At 47.9% G+C, this 16,864-nt stretch overlaps 1 protein-coding gene across 2 annotated transcripts in view; it reads right to left on the bottom strand.

The window, feature by feature from the left end:
- Window positions 1-5,342: 5,342 nt before the first annotated feature.
- The window catches only part of PDZRN3 (PDZ domain containing ring finger 3), a 161,894-nt gene continuing 150,372 nt past the window's right edge, over window positions 5,343-16,864 (bottom strand). For both annotated transcript variants that reach the window (XM_078610652.1, XM_078610653.1), the window contains 4 exons: window positions 14,858-14,959; window positions 13,579-13,698; window positions 8,479-9,856; window positions 5,343-5,814 (listed from right to left, as the gene is read on the bottom strand). In XM_078610652.1, the coding sequence (XP_078466778.1) occupies window positions 5,393-5,814; window positions 8,479-9,856; window positions 13,579-13,698; window positions 14,858-14,959 (2,022 nt within the window). In that variant the 3' untranslated portion in view covers window positions 5,343-5,392. The remainder of the gene's footprint in view (window positions 5,815-8,478; window positions 9,857-13,578; window positions 13,699-14,857; window positions 14,960-16,864) is intronic.

The raw sequence follows: 16,864 nt of genomic DNA on the forward strand, positions 1-16,864 counted from the left end.
GCGGCTGGTCGGCATTTAATGATTCTGCGCCCCCCCCCCACCAGTGATTTGATTGTCTTTATTCGGGTTTGCAATTTGATTACAGAATCAATTTACTTTTGTCTTGTGTTTTTTCTTCTGGTCTCATTGCTTCATTGCATTAGGCTAAATGTAACAATAAGCACGTGACTTGCACGTGCTTATTGATCGCCACGTGCACAATTTTGATGTATGTATCTTCAGCCCGAGAATCGATTTTAATCTGTAAATCAATGCATCGTAACATGCCTAGTGGCTGATGTATATATTTTATGACATGCATGTAATGAGAATACACTATTAAGCAAACGCATCTCCACCAAAGCTTACAGGACACATTTGGTGAGGCCTTGGAGGCTTTATTGTCAATTCCGCGTACTTAAAAGTAATTGTTCCCACCCCGCCCGCTCCCCACACTATACCAGGACGAGCGGGTCCAGTATCCACCCCGAAGAAAATGGTGTTAATATCTTTAACGGTTGAGAATTATTGCTTCGCTCAGTCGCGGCGAAACGTCCACAGGCGCCACAAAAGTGTGACTTACGAGTTTCATTTGAGAAGGGCAGGGGGACCACGTGCTCGGGAACGCTCGTGTGCGAGGTCACGCGCTCGGACAACTCGTTGCGCAGTCGCCGATTGTTGGGTTTTGAAACGTGGGGAACGGGACCACCGAGCAAACGGTTCAATCGACCGTGCATCACCTGTTAATTTGGCGGACGTTTCCAAATGCAGCGTCGCGGTAAATCTCGCAGCTTTCGTCACGCACAATCACCTCCGCGCCTCGGTCGACGGTGGACATTGGCGCGTGCGGAGCAAGCCATGCCTAAAGTAGAGATTAATTTAAACGGTGCCGCAAAAAAATAAATAAAGAAAACACACAAGCCAGCCACCGATTCAACCAGAAAACTCGGGAGGTGGGAGGAAAAAAAACAACAACCATACAAATGGGTTGACGTCAGCAAGATTATCGAATTAAAGTCACAACAGATGGTAGAGCACAATGCTGTGTGATGCTTCATTAGTAGCGAGAGCCGTGTCCATTAAGGGCTCTCGCATCTCGCAAACGAGCACACGGGCAGACGGGGCACGAAGCTGACCCAGCAAGAAGCAGCAAACGAGCGGTGTGTCCCAGGAAGCGCGGGTGAAACCTTCCGCTTGCTGGAGGGTCAGGGGAGAGCGAGATGATGGTTATTTAAAAAAAAGGAACTTTTTCGTGTAGGAATAGCAATCTTCACCTCCTGCTTCTTTTCTCGCACGGCTCCACTTTGGAATAATCCCCTTTTCTCAAATTCTTATAACCTAACAAAAGCCAGGGAACGACTTAAGTCTTATCTATGACACGTTCATGTGCTATGAAGAAGGAACATTTGCGGAAACGTCACCTGTTTCATATATATATTGTTCATTCGAAAGTAGTGATGAATGTGATGAGCTTTTTTTAATGATAACTTTAGTCGTGCAGTTTGTTGCTGGACGCTCGCATAAATGAGAGGAGCACAAACATAAGTAAAAAAAATGCACACAACTCTTGGAATTGTTTTTAACTCGTATTCCATATCGAACGATATGGAAGCAGCATTCGAGGAAGAGAAGGCGTTTGATAGGACCGGCTTGTATGGCGGTGTTGGCTTTCTGCATCGCAGGATAGTGAGAGGTGGTGGCAGCTTGCGGATGCCTTCATCCAGCAGTGGATTGACCGTGGCTGATGATTTTTTTCTCCCTCGTATGACTTAATTTATGGCTTAAAATTCTACTCAGGCTCTATGATTCTCAGACAACCCACTGCATTCATTCCATCTCTTTGCTCCGCACATTGGCAAGCTTTGAATGATCCACACGCTTGACAAGATCGTAGGCTACATAATGGCCTGCATAATTGCAATTCTCACTCAGCTAATTATATGTGCAAATCAGGTTTTTAGTGGACGGATAGTTCACTACTGGTTGAGAATAGCCGCTCGCAATCCAGCCATTAAATAAAAGGCGACCATGTCTGGACTATGCTTTACAGAACCCGCACAGAAAGCAACGATCGTGAATGGTGATGCCCGATTTGACCGCTTTATGTAAATATTCACAATAAATAGCGCTGGTTCTGGCATAGAGAAAAAAAAACATCCTTCGCCTGAGCCATTCTTCTCTGCACTGCGAAATTAATAACAAAAATCTGTAGCCATCAATTCAGAGCCAGTACACTTTACTTGCAGCAGAATACATGCAATACACCTTGACACTGTGACAGGATCAAGTTGACTTATAGTTGCCTATATAGTGAAAGCCTCTAATACAATCTGCCAAGTTTTTTTTCTCTCTCTCTCTCTCCACATATTCTGATGTATACTTGCTATAGCATGTCTCCCTTGGCCGTGTCCCTATCTGCCATTGTGAAATGCATTGGCTGATCTCGGTTGAATAAAATGCGCGTCTCATGGGATTGCCCCCCCCTCGCTTGGTATTAGCACTTAACACCGGGTTTCTGCTGGAGGGGAAAAAAAAACCCCCCACATTGCATTACAGAGAGGTCACTACATCTGCAGAGCTATGTAGAGTTTTGAGAAATTAAATTTGGGTTATAAATCTTCCTTACGACAATGCGTCGTGCTATGCCGCTGCTGCTGAGAGCCACACAAAGCCAGAGTCTTATTTCATCACAATGCGCAAGATTTATTCACCCGGCTTTGACAAGCTCTTGGCATTTTGCAAATTGACACTGGTCAACAACAGTCGGTGCATTACGGCAGCCAGTATAAACAGTGCTCGCAGCACTATATATCACACGCGCGCACACACCCGGCGCGACAACAAACTGGAGGCAGGAAAACAGCAGAAGCTCAATACCGCATGTTTCTTATTGATGATGCGTCCCACTCACTCGAATTAGACTGGCGAGAGGACCCAAAGGCAGGCGTCACTTCAATCAAAGCCTAGGTCAATTTTTTTTTTCACGAAGATCCTTGGCTTTAATCCTGGGGTGGAATTTGTTTCGTAACAAATTAAATGTAAAAATGCTCCTCATTCCATTACTTATAAAATATAGTAGTCCGTGCTCGAGCACAGGCGTAGAGTGAACGGAGACAAAGAATCACGAGCATGGCCGGAGAAACAAAGCTGGCAAAGGACAGAGAGGGGAGGGAGTTCTTTCAATCCTATCGCCGCTCATCAGCGAATGGCAGGGAAAATAAGATGAAGACTTCAAAGAGGCAAATCATAAACAGTTGTTCATCCACAAAGCCATTCCGCAGGTTGAAAAGACGTGGATTTGGCTTGTCCACCCGGAGGTTGTGGTTCACCAGATGAGCAGAAACACACGGGGGCCATCACCATGGTATGCACTGACGGACGCAGTAAAGGTAGCATGGTCGACATGGTCTCCCATGCAAGGAATGAAAAGGCGGCTCCTTACAACAAGAGGACTCTTCACCTTCCCCTCCTCTTTATAGCATGGCACCAAAGGATCCTCCAGTCCTCCGGCCGCCGGGTCGAAGTTGCACACTTGATTACAGTAACTCTGCCACTGGACGGACTGTAGACTGACTCACCTTGTCACTCAAGTGTTCACGTCCACTGGCTGTTCCTCCTCGGGTCGTGAAAATGTTGACGCAGCGCCCATCTCGGCCACAAGAGCAAGGCGTACACACGGTTTAATCATGCCACAGTCTGGTACCTTTATTCAGCGAGTGAAGGGACTGCCACACTGCCAGGCCGTAAAATGAAACAGAGTGTTACATCCTTGCGATATCTACACCAGTCTTTCTTGTTATGCATTTCCCTACTTTTAATTTTTTTGAAATTATTTTTTTGTGATTTATCCTTTTGTTTTCTTGCTTACTTTAAAAAATTAATTGGGGGGGGGGGGGAGGAAAGTCTTTAAAGAACTTCCCAAAAAATGTAGTGTCTAAATTGCAAAGTGAATATCCACGTTTGATGACGTCCTTGGACAAAGTAACATAAAGAGAACGATGAAGTCCTATTTGCGAGTCGTCGAGCAATGCACAAGTGAATTTTTGCGATGCAATTTTAGTTTTTCATTCCATCGCCAGTGTTTGTTAGCCACTCTGCGTGCATTCAGTTCACCGAATCTGCTCTCCGAACAAGAACTCAAAATCACACGTTACCATCGGATGGTCACGTGAGACGCGTAACAGAATTTCCGTCACGGATTCCAAAAAAAAAAAAGAGCAAATATAACGTGTTATATATATAGAGCAAGTTTTTTTTTTCCTTTTAAAAGTCCATAATATAAATACAATAGTACAAAATTTACTTATTTTACAGGACAAACACAACCGGTGACCCGCTCGCCGTCCAAACCATCACGAGAATTCAATGTCAATTAAACGAGGGGAGTTCCGTCATTCTCGCGAAAGGTGCACTGAGTGATTGTGCAACACTTGGCCCGACGTTCCCCTCCCACATCAAATGCCGAGGCATCTGAACCTGAGTGAAGATGCTGTAAAAAAAAAAGAGTACTTAACATTTTACATTGATCGAAATGAGATCGTGTAAAAGGGGCTAGGCGACACGATTTAAAATGCGAGGAAAAAAAAAATACGCAAATCAAAAAGCTGCTTATGTACAAATAAGAAGATTACATCGGCACCATCAGCACCGTCATTGTACATATTTACCAATTTTTCCACGAGATGGGCTCGGCGTGTATTTACCGTTAAAACTCAATCTTTATTACAAAAGTAAAAAATATAAAAATAAACGAATGGGAATTCTAGATTCGATAACACTATGAGTCTGTAAAACAACCCCCTTTAATATGCACCACTGTGAATGTAAATACTGCTGCCGCATTTTATTTACACAACGGGTTTGTGTGTAAAAGGTGCGTGTGGTTTGCTGAACGAGCGTCTTTGAACCCGGGCGACGATGTTCGAAACACAAATGGGAAAAGCGCGAGGGTTTTGCGGCCAGGTCTTAAACAGCGGTGCCGCCACACTCGGTGCGGGTGTTCGCGTGGTGCCGCGTGCGTGTGCGCGTGAGCCAGAAAGTCAGAGGGAGGTTTAAAAATCTGAAAGAAAAAAAACACCACGAAGGCTTCGCTCCCCTTCTCGTTTTTCTTTTTTTAAAGCACGATGACCTTCACACATCGCTGTTCTCACCGAATTGATGCATTTATTACTTTCTGTCTTTCGCTGTCACCGTACCCCACCAGCCCCACCCCCCCGCCCCAGCCTTGAAAGCTGCCACTCTGCATGCTGTTGTCGAAGGCCTTTTGAAAGACAAACGGCTCCGGTGCAGAGTCCCGGCGTACACCCACGCCGCCCGCACCCCCCTCCCCTCCCCCCCATCATCCCCCCGCCCCCACCTCCCCATCCCCAAAGTCACCCAGAGTCTCCCACCGCGTCCCGGCCAGAACGTCGTCTCAAACCGTCGTCACGGACAGCAGCGAGTTGTAGATGCGGGTGCCGTCGGGGGACCTGGTGCCGTGAGCGAGCAGCTCCTGGATCGTCATCCAGTTGTCGAAGATCTTCCTGTTGCGCTTCTTCATCATCTTCTTGTGGCTCAGCTCGATGATGTTCACCTCCTTCTTGTTGTTGCCGCTCTCGTTGCCGGAGCCGCCCGAGCCGGAGCCGCCCCCGGCGGAGCCGCCCTCCTGCGGGTTCTCCTTGAGGCACTCGAGGCGGCTGCGCATCATGAACTCGCGCCGCCGACGCTGCTCCTTGGCCCGCGACAGGTGCTGCTTGCGCTGCTCCTTGGACCAGTAGCGGCCCATCTTCATCTCGCTTAGCGCGTCGTCGTCCGTCGTCATGCCGCTGCGCTCCTCCTTGATCTTCATCGCTCGCTCTGCGGGGGGGGGGGGGGGGGGGGGGGGCGGGGAAGGCAAAGGGGGGCGGACATGAAGTGGGCTTAAACACAACCAGGGTACATAACATGATAATCCAGGGGGGTCGTTGGTTCGGTCAGCTGCGGCGACCTCTGGCCACCCGGTCGGTGAAAAATGGGTTCGCCACAGATTGGCAGGTCACACGTGTGGTGGGGTAAAGTGTGGGTGCTAACATCTCTTTCAGTAAGTCTGGCCAGTGTGCAAGAGTAGGCCACAATAGCATGTATAGGGGCTCGCTAGATCTCCTTCGAGTGGATGCCCCTTCCACCAGCAGGGGCGTGAGTAGGACATTGCAGGGGCCGCACCTTTACCTGGACAATCTTGAACACCCTGATTGTTGCTAAATAGGAGTGTGATAATGCAGCCCTCTTGTCAATTTACGAATTGTTGAGATTCATTGTCACGTTTCCATCAAGAATTGTATTTATTTTCATCGATTTTCTTATTATTGTTTAGTTTGCCCCTCAATTGTATCTTGAATGTTCTGTCGGTGTCATGTCATGCGATGAAAAAAAAAACAATCAGATCGCTTGCAGGGCAGTGCAACCCCTCCGTAAACCCGCAGAAGGAGACATAATAGAACCACTTCCGAGATCACTTCAAGTGATCTCGACTTCACACCATCTGATCATCATTTTAATCTTCAGAGCAGGGAATTACCCAAATGAAGTCGAGAAACAACTTTGTTGTGCATTCGTCGGTGGCCAGGCTGAGGCTATCAACTCGCTACACTTGGGAGCCCTATTTAATGGACTGGCAGCTGCAAGATTCAAAGTGTTGTTGTTTGTTTTAATATGATGGTGAATGTTGCGGCCACTAGTGGCTGCAGGGGGTCACGTGAACCCATAACCTACAACACATAGGAAAATTATAATCATAGATTCCTACACATGTGATTCGATTCACATCTTTATGAGCTTAAGAACCGATATTAATTGCTGAATCAATGCATTGTTACAGCCCTGCCAAGAACGCATTTTTACTGCAAATTAAGTGTAGACACTCGTCCCATCTTGACGTGGATTAGTAAGCTACACATAACCACATGTAAAAAAAGCACACACAAGTAATGAGCAATTGCCAAGATAGGAATAGATGTGGGTGTTTTGAGAATTTTCTCTCTCTCACACAAAGACAAAGATACCCCGTATCGCCTTAACAGACTGTTGGGGCAAGTCTTGCTATCGAGCACCTATGAAGGCCGACACGGCACAAGAGAGGGTGGGTGGCCAGCACCACGCCTTTGTCTCCAAAGTGGCGATGTTTACACATCGCACCAGTTACTCATTTGAGGCTAATGCGACCTAGGGGAGGCCCAGAACCGATTCAGATAATCGTCACCGGTGTTGGCCGTGAGCGAGAGTCGAACTCGGGGTCGCCGGGTTCGTAGCGCAGCGCGCTAACCACTACACCACCGCTCCCCATTTACAAAGACAAAGATCCCCCATATAGCCTTAATAGACTGTAGGGGCAAGTGCTGTTAGCGAGCACCTATGAAGGCCAGAACGGTACACGAGGGGGTGGGTGGCCACCACCACCCCTGACCGCCTTTGTCTCCCCAGTGGCGATGTTTACACACCACACCACGTACTCATTTCAGGCTGAGTCGACCTAGGGGAGGCCCAGGACCGGTTCAGATCATCGTCACCGGTGTTGGCCGTGAGCGAGAGTCAAACTCGGGGTCGCCGGGTTCGTAGCGCAGCGCGCTAACCACTACACCACCGCTCCCCATCCGCACACGCATGCACATAAACACAAGCGTGTGCATTTTTCCGAATGAAACATGACAAGGAATTTGCTGGTTTAACGGTACTTAGTGTCAGCTACACTTTGCGTCATTAATCTTTTGTCACTGGCAATGTGACATTAAGGAGGTTTCACTAAGCTCTTTATATCCACTGCGTTATACGCAGAAGAATGTGTCAATAAACGTATGAACAATCCTTATGTTTAAGGGGGTGAGTTAAAGGAGGGGGGGTGGGACGACGACTAGTCCTGCCTGTCTACATAACCGGATTGACGGCCACGGTGCAAATACACATCTTTGGCCATGTACAATTTACTCAGTATAATGTTCACTCTATCAATCTTAAAAAAAAAAGCCTCTACGAGAGACAACACAAAAGACAGGGGGGGGAAAAAAATCGAAAGCAATCTCTCGAAATTGCACTGTGGTCTGAACAAAGAAATATAGAAGAACACAGAACTCACTTCTGTCGAAGGGGCCAAACAAGATACCACCCTAACAAAGACAAAGATCCCCCGTATAGCAGCCTCAACAGACTGTTTCAGAATGTGCTGTCAGCGAGCACCTTTGAAGCCAGTGTGGCACACGAGGGGGTTGGTGGCTAGTACGACGCCTGGCCGCGTTCGTCTCCACCGTGCGATGTTTAAGGCGATGTTTAAACATCGCACGAGATACGCTTTATAGGCTGAGTCGACCTAGGGGAGGCCCAGGACCGGTTCAGATAATCGTCACCGGTGTTGGCCGTGAGCGGGAATCAAACCCGGGTTGCCAGGTTCGTAGCGCAGCGCGCTAACCGCTAAATTTCAGCTCCCCACATAATAAAGACACACGCAAACGTACACATGAGCGTGCGCGTGCAAGGTTACCACTGCCTTACCTTTCAGCAGCTTGTCGCGAACGGGCCGCTTGGTAATGTACCGCGTGCCGTCGCTTCGGATCTTCACTTTCCACTCCATTTTGCTCTCGGCCGTCGGGGACCCGTTGCGGGTGGCGAAGGCCTCCTTACAGACGCTGACCAGGCTCATCTGGCTCTGGGCGTACTCCACAGCCGACTTCTGCTGGATGAGCTGCATGTAGCTCTGGTAGTGCTGCGCGTGCGCGGGGATGTGCGTGCTGCGGTAGGACGAGTGCCGGTACTGCGACAGGTACTGCCCCTGCTTGGCGCCGCCGGCGCCACCGGTGCCGCCGCCGCCGCCGCTCAGCTTTTGGTAGAGCTGCTTCGCGCTGCTCGCCTCTGTCGCCGCGGCGACGCTGCCCGCCGTTGCGGACGGCTCCTCAGTCCTGCCTCCCTCCTTGCCGTCGGCGGGCTCGCTCCCCTCCTCCGCCTTGCCCGGGCCCTGCGCTTTGGGCTTGGCGGGGCTTGCGTCTCGGCTGCCGGGCCTCGAGAAGGGCGGCCCGACGCCCTTCTGGCTGGCGCCGCTCTCCGAGCGCTGGCTGTCCGTGCTCTCGAGCGACTGGTTCGCGGTGCCGCCGGCCGTGAGCTTGAGCGAGCGCGGGCTGCTGCGGCAGCTCTCCGCCGTGTTGTACGCGCTCGACGTGTCCTTGTCGAACTTCTCCGGCGTCTCCGTGATGTTCGTCAGCCCGTCGCGCTTGAGGCCCGACAACGTCCTGAAGCTGCCCGTGCCGCCGACGCCGCGTCCAGTTCCTCCTCCTCCGCCGCCGTCCTGGAACATCCACCCGTCGGCGCCGAATCGGCCGACGCGAGCCTGGCCGCTCTTGTGCGCACGGATGATGCTCTGGCACTCGAGCTCGATGTTGCGCAGCTCCTCGTTGAGGAACTCCAGCTCGGCGTCGGCCACGTCCGGGTCGGCCTTGCCGAGGCCCAGGGCGGCCGCGCTGCTGTAGTACATGCTGAGCCGCTTGGCGTTCTTCACCTGGCACTTGAGCTCGAGCAGCTCGCGGAAGCGCTCGCACTCCTCGGGGGCGATGCCCGCCAGGTCCAGGTCCACGTGACCGTCGCCCGACACGGCCGAGTCGTTGCTGTAGCGCATCTCGCCGCTGCTCAGCGTGTCGCGGTTGTAGTCCATGTCGCCGGCGTGGCTGCGCTGGCTCTCCAGGGTGCCCGTGCCGGGCTCGCAGTCGATGGGAATCTCGTCGTCGCCCGGGATCTCCTGCTCCACCTCGGAGCTCTCCTCCTCCTCGTCGTCCTCGTTGCGAGTGCTCTCGTCCGTGCGCCCCACGCCGCTGTCCTTCTCGTGCCGGTTGGAGGAGGTGGTGGCCGTGTCCGTGAGGCCCCCGTCCTCCTGATGAGATGTCTGTAAAAAAAGAAAACAAGGTGGTGAAGGAGCAACTCTTCAACGACTCGCCCTTGACACAGCTGGTGGAAAGGCCCCCAACTCGAGAAGGGAGCTCCAGGGATCCCCTCTCGATAGGATTTTTCCTTGCGCTTGTCGGTGCCACTCGAGGTGGCCTAACTTTAGTGGTTGCAATTTCTTCAAGCGGCCACCAATAACAGTGAATTATGTGAGAGCCATTTGAAATGAGTGGAGGTTGTAAAACAATTCACTCTCACTGGCCATATAAATAAATCAGTCTGACTAACGTGTTTGCTACCTTACGTGCTACCGGCTTCTTCTCTGGCCCCACGACATTGTTTATCCACCATTTAGTTATTTTTCATGTATTATTATTTTATTTTATTATTATAATTTTTTTACCTACGTGACTTTACCGGAAAAAACCTAAGAGTATTATCCACCATTGTTTCAACCGCAGCACCTCGAGATCAAATCGAACCGGCGAACTCTGGATGTGCACGTCCACTCTCACGCTAACTGCTACACCGTGGCAGCAATGTCTGTAATCAAGGGATAATGATAATTTTCACAGGGAGCTTAATTTACCGTGCGCTAATTGATCTACAATGCTGTCACACGACATTGAGCTGCAAAACCACAAGCTTTAGCTTTAATCATCATCGCGTATTATTATTTTTTACTGCTTACTTCATCACTTCTGTTCAGAAGGCTCACACAGGAGGAGTTTTTACCGACTTATTAAAGAAATGCATAATACAATTATAAAAGCACACGCGATATTTTGTACATATATGTGGTGCGGACGTTTTCCCTAATTGGTTTTGTCTATTCTATAATCTCCCATAGAGCCAATTTAGATCTGCATTTGCTCTTCTAATGCGATGATCATTGTTGAGAAGAAAACCCCATTTACCTCACCTCCACCCCATTTGCATGCACATGAGCCCTCGTGCCAAGACGCTTTAAGGGGCAGGGGACACTGATACTTTGGTCAACGCTGACTCGGCAAGAATCCGCCATGCGGGGAAAAAAAGATAAGGCTAATTCGAAAAGAAGATTTACATTTTTGGCTGCATTTCACAGAGCACACACACACGCAGTGGCGTCACCAGTGGGGTGGGGGGGGGGGGTGCGGACCGCACTGGGTGACACCATCAGAGGGGGGTGACACCAAAATGATTGTCTATAACGTTTTTTGTTGCAGTGTTTCGGCAGAAATGTTTAATTTTTTTAATAAAAAATATCCCCGTAGTTAGTTATAACAACTGAAATATTTTTCGTAAGCCCAGCTTACACGTACTGTATCAATATACCTACAAGGCTAAAACTCTGTGCTAATTTACTTTTTTAACCTTCTAATGCGCTCCAACCCAGCTTAAATATACGCTCCAAGCATGGTGCTGTTTCATTCAGACGCTGTCTCCCCGACAGACCTGGTCTTCACCTGATGACGGCTGCTTGCGTTGTGGCCGAAACGTCGTGAGAATTATTTTATTATGTTTAATTTTATTATTTTTATTGTTTCCATTCTACGTGACTTTACAGAAAGAACCAAGAAGATTACACAGTTACTATGACGCTTTGAGTCACGTGGTTTCGTCTGCACGCGCTACAAGCACGCGCTGTTGTGTTCGTCGCTGCTGGTGTTTTTATAGTCGCTGATATCGTCAAATTTTCTGGTATTTTAGTTATAATATTGTGGTAATTAGTATTTGTTAACCTATATCAACAACTTTTTTGAGAATCAAGTAGTAATTCAAGGAATAGGAGAAAATCTAAAAAGGCTTCCACTCAGTAATTAATAACGTTGTAATTAAATGTCGAAAGATTTTGCGAAACAATTTTGTTAGTATTCATATAATCTAAGAAATATTACATTTAAGCAATTTACAACTATATCACATATTATTCTATGATTAAAATTTAAATTGATAATAAACTTACATGTAGAACAATTATTGATTATATAACTCTCTGATAACTAAATAGAGAAATTGACAATTTAAAACATGAAGTGGGGGTAAATGCTATGTTTCTTGATACATGTTTAGAAATATAACTTAAAACTTAAATATATTTTAATTTTAGTCTTTTAAAATTTTTCTTGAAAAACATCACTGTCTTGCAAATATATATCTGATTTTAATGTAATTCTTAAATGTTTTTTCGGGTTTTTTTCTTCGAATTATTTTGTTTTCTTTCCGTAAAATTAAATACATTTAGGCTGTACATATGATATTGTAATTTAAAGGTGTAATTTAAATGTTGCTAGTTCTTTATGTCACTACTATTGCCATTACATTCAGTGATATACGGGAATTACAATTAGTACAAAACACATTACTAAGGATTCTGTAAGGTCTAGTAAGGGAGGAGGCCCATGTGGGGTGACACCATGAGTTACCGCACTGGGTGACACCGACCCTAGTGATGCCACTGCATACACGTTAAAGGTGCAGCCCTGCAACTGTCCAATCGTTCCACTGGTAATGAATGAGACTCTGCTAGAGGGAGCTCCAGACAGCCCCTCGCGATGGTGTTTGACCTACTCTTGTACACCGGTCAGATGTCTTGGAAGAAGTGGGAGTACCTGCACTTTAGACAACCGCACATGACCTGCCGATCGCCTACACGGCGGTGGTACTCATTTAAACAGCTGAATAGACATCTTCTTGATTCTTTCGGTGAAGTCACGTAGAATGGAAATAATAGAATAATAAAATAAAACAATATAAAATAACATAGTAAAATAAAATAATATAATAACATATTTTATTTTATAATGTTTTATTTAATACATTTATTGTATTATTTTATTATTTCCATTCTACGTGACTTTACCGAAAGAAGCAAGAAGATGAATCCCTGCAGTCACGAAAGCTTTAAATCGAAGCTGAATAGACAGATATTGAATACACTTTCATATTGTTTCAACTGCCGCGTCTGGCATGGAATCAGCAAATAAACTGACCATTGGTAAAGTGATGTCTGCGCATCATGATGGGGTCCCTCTGAGCCACCATCACACCCCACTTGATGATACCTAAGGGGCTGCCACCTTTTCCTGGTTTTCCCAGGGTCATCCCCTTTTTAAGGGGAGTTGTCCTGGTAAACCAATAAGCATTCCCAGGATATTAAAAGTCGGGTTTTTTTTTCTCCTTTCAGTTGCATAATGAATATAATGACAATACACTTCTGAAGACGATGAATTTACAAGTAAAAAAAAAACTCAACACAACTGTTGCCTTCTTCTTGGTTCTTTCGGTAAAGTCACGTAGAATGGAAATAGTAAAATAATAAAAATAAAACATAATAAAATAATTCTCACGACGTTTCGGCCACAACGCAAGCAGCCGTCCTCAGGTGGAGAGCAGGTCTGTCGAGTAGACAGAGTCTGAATGACACACTTATTATGTTTTATTTTTATTCTTTATTATTTCCATTCTACGTGACTTTACCGAAAGAACCAAGAAGATGAATCCCTGCAGTCACGAAAGCTTTAAATCGAAATTTAACCGTTGCCTTATAAGTGAAAAAAAAAACACAAAGGCCCTTATTCATAGAACATAAACGATTCAGGGGTAGATTTTCCCTCTCGCGGTATTTTGAGACAATCTCATTCCCACGACGTGCCCCGGATTGTCCGTACCCCCCGGACGTGGCGCTCCTTCGCAGCTAACGTGTGTGTGTCCGCCAAGTGCGAGTTGTCACACGCTGACCTCCTGCTGCAGCATGCTCGCTGTGAACTCCATGGCCTCGTGGTGCTGCTCCTCCAGCATGCCCAGGTGCAGCTCCTCCAGGAAGTCGTTCCTGTCGTCGTCCATCCAGCCCTCATCCAGCTGCACGCAGCACACAAAGATCACACCTTGTATAGCCTTAACAGACTGTTGGGGCAAGTGCTGTTAGCGAGCGCCTATGAAGGCCGGCACTGTGGCACACGAGGGGGTGGGTGGCCAGCACCACGCCCGGCCGTCTGTGTCTCCCCAGTGGCGATGTTTACACACCGCACCAGGTACTCATTTGAGGCGGAGTTGACCTAGGGCAGGCCCAAGACCAGTTAAGATAATCGTCACTGGTTTTTGGCCATGAACTGGAATCGACCGCGGGTCGCCGAGTTCGCAGCACAGCGCGCTAACCGCTACACGACCGATCCCCCACACATCCCACGCACACACACACGCACGTACGCATGCGCAAGTACTTGCTCAACCCATTGCTGGTGGAAGGGTCTCCAATAGAGGGAGCGCTAGAGGGTGTCTGGCTTGCTATTCCACGCTGGCCAAACACCGTGGAAGAGTTGGGGGTACCCCGCATTTTACCCCAACGCACGCTACCTGCCGATTTAATAACTGCGGCGTACCAATTTATACTGCTGGGTGGACAGAGGTAGAGGGAGTTTAAGAAATTTGCGCCATCGCTTCAACTGTCCTGCCAGGACATCGAACCGGCGACTCGTCGATTGCAAGTCCAGTGTTCTAACCATTACACCATGACAGTACTCTGCAAGTGGAAGAGTGATTTGTTTATTTGTATGTATGTTGAACTTCTTCTTGGTTCTTTCGGTAAAGTGACGTAGAAGGGAAATAATAAAATAATAAAAATAAAACATAATAAAATAATTCTCACGACGTTTCGGCCACAACGCAAGCAGCCGTCCTCAGGTGAAGACCAGGTCTGTCGGGGAGACAGCGTCTGAATTCAGACGCCGTCCTTTTAACTTCTATGTCTCAATAGATCTTCTTGGTTCTTTCGGTAAAGTCACGTAGAAGGTGAAATAATAAAATAATAAAAATAAAACATTGTATTTTATTATGTGTTATGTTTATTATTTTATTATTTCCCTTCTACGTGACTTCACCGAAAGAACCAAGAAGATGAATCCCTGCAGTCACGAAAGCTTTAAATCGAAATTTATGTTGAACTTCTTTCGGACCACACTTCGATATCCACCGGTGATCGCAAACACAAGACAAAGAAGAAAAAGAAGGCGGATCCCACCTGGATCTCTGGCCGGGCGAGGAGCAGGGAGACCCTGCGGCTCTCCTCGTTGGTGAGAAGAGCCACCGCCTCCTCCTTGTCCTGAATGTCCAGCCCGTTGATCTGCACCGACAGAGGCATCGTCATGCACGGCCACAACCTTGGCGCAGCGACGGACAGCGCCTCCCCTTCTCTGTGCAGCACATGCTTCAAGATAACAATGATCATTTACAGTCCTTTGTCAATCCACTGCTGGATGAAGGCCTCTCTTGTTATGTCTGATCAGACTTGGCCACACTGGTCAGTCATTGTATCCGGTTTATGTGTGCCCTCCTCCGCCACACCCCCCCCCCACCCCACCATTAGAAACATGTCGCTAACTAATGCACACGTTTACATCTACAAAATACCATCGCGACCCACTTCGGCCTTGTTCCATCCAATGCTGGATGAAGGCCTCTCTAAGCCACCACCACCACTTGCAATCCTAAGATGCATGGAAATATTTCGATTTAAAGCTTTCGTGACTGCAGGGATTCATCTTCTTGGTTCTTTCGGTAAAGTCACGTAGAAGGGAAATAATAAAAAAATAAAAATAAAACAGAATAAAATAATTCTCACGACGTTTCGGCCACAACGCAAGCAGCCGTCCTCAGGTGACTTTGAAACCCCCCGCCCACCTCCTACGCATTTCCCATAAATGTGCTAAATTCCTCTTGATATGCAAATTATTTGTCAGGTCGCTCTTCTTCCCCCTCCAACCCAGCTTAAATATACGCTCCAAGCTTGGTGGTGTTTCATTCTTCACCTGAGGACGGCTGCTTGCGTTGTGGCCGAAACGTCGTGAGAATTGTTTTATTATGTTTTATTTTTATTATTTTATTATTTCCCTTCTACGTGACTTTACCGAAAGAACCAAGAAGATGCATGGAAATAATTCACCTTAAACTAGGAGGGGGGGGGGGTGGGCCAAGCACTACTTCAGGAATCATTTGCCACGGACGTCAGCGAAGCAGGTGCAGGCCCGCTGGTTTCAGAGCACAACGCGTGAACCACTGAGCCACCACCACCACACTACGGTAATTGTATTTTCTAGGCAACACAATTACCATTGAAACGTTTCGACTGACGACACAAATTCAGGAGGGTCTTGTATTCCAACGCGGGGGGAAAAAAACCGTTTTGACGACCCGTTGAAGTTTTCATGGGAAAATTAAATAAAGGGCTTGTTTCACATTACATGTACCTCCCAGTTTAAGGTGAATTATTTCCATGCATCTTAGGATTGTGAGTGGTGGTGGTGGCTTGGAGAGGCCTTCATCCAGCATTGGATGGAACAAGGCCGAAGTGGGTCGCGATGGTATTTTGCAGAGGTGGGACAAAGTCATTGTTATGCAAGTCCAAGTCGAGTCGCAAGTCATCAAATTCATGACTCGAGTCTGACTCGAGTCCAAGTCACATGACTCGAGTCCACATCTCATAGGTGGGACAAAGTCATTGTTATGCAAGTCCAAGTCGAGTCGCAAGTCATCAAATTCATGACTCGAGTCTGACTCGAGTCCAAGTCACATGACTCGAGTCCACACCTCTGGTATTTTGTGGATGTAAAAGTGTGCATTAGTTAGCGACATGTTTCTAATGGTGGGGTGGGGGGGGGGGTGGAGGGAGACACACATAAACCGGATACAATAACTCAGAGAAACAATGGCAAAAAACCTCCGTTCATAAATAATCGAGACAGATTTCACGCGGCAGGCATGGGGTGGCAGGTCGAACGAACGGCGCGCTCGCCGGACCACAATGGCTTATGGCACGGCGTGTGCGCGACGCTTAAAAGTAACGACGCGGGTCAGGAGACGCGGTCAAAGGCCAGGCACCGGGGGGTGTCCACTGCTTGGGGCAGATTCATGGCGCTGGGCTCACGGTGGGTCACTCTCGCCCTCGGCACGGCTCGAATAAACGCGTCCGCTAACGCACGGCGGGGTTCCCCCCTTGGGGCAAAACAAAGGACGGTCGCCTCGTCGCAGG

This window comes from Lampetra planeri, chromosome 34, assembly GCF_965212315.1.
Source record: "Lampetra planeri chromosome 34, kcLamPlan1.2.h2, whole genome shotgun sequence".
Lineage (NCBI taxonomy): Eukaryota > Metazoa > Chordata > Hyperoartia > Petromyzontiformes > Petromyzontidae > Lampetra > Lampetra planeri.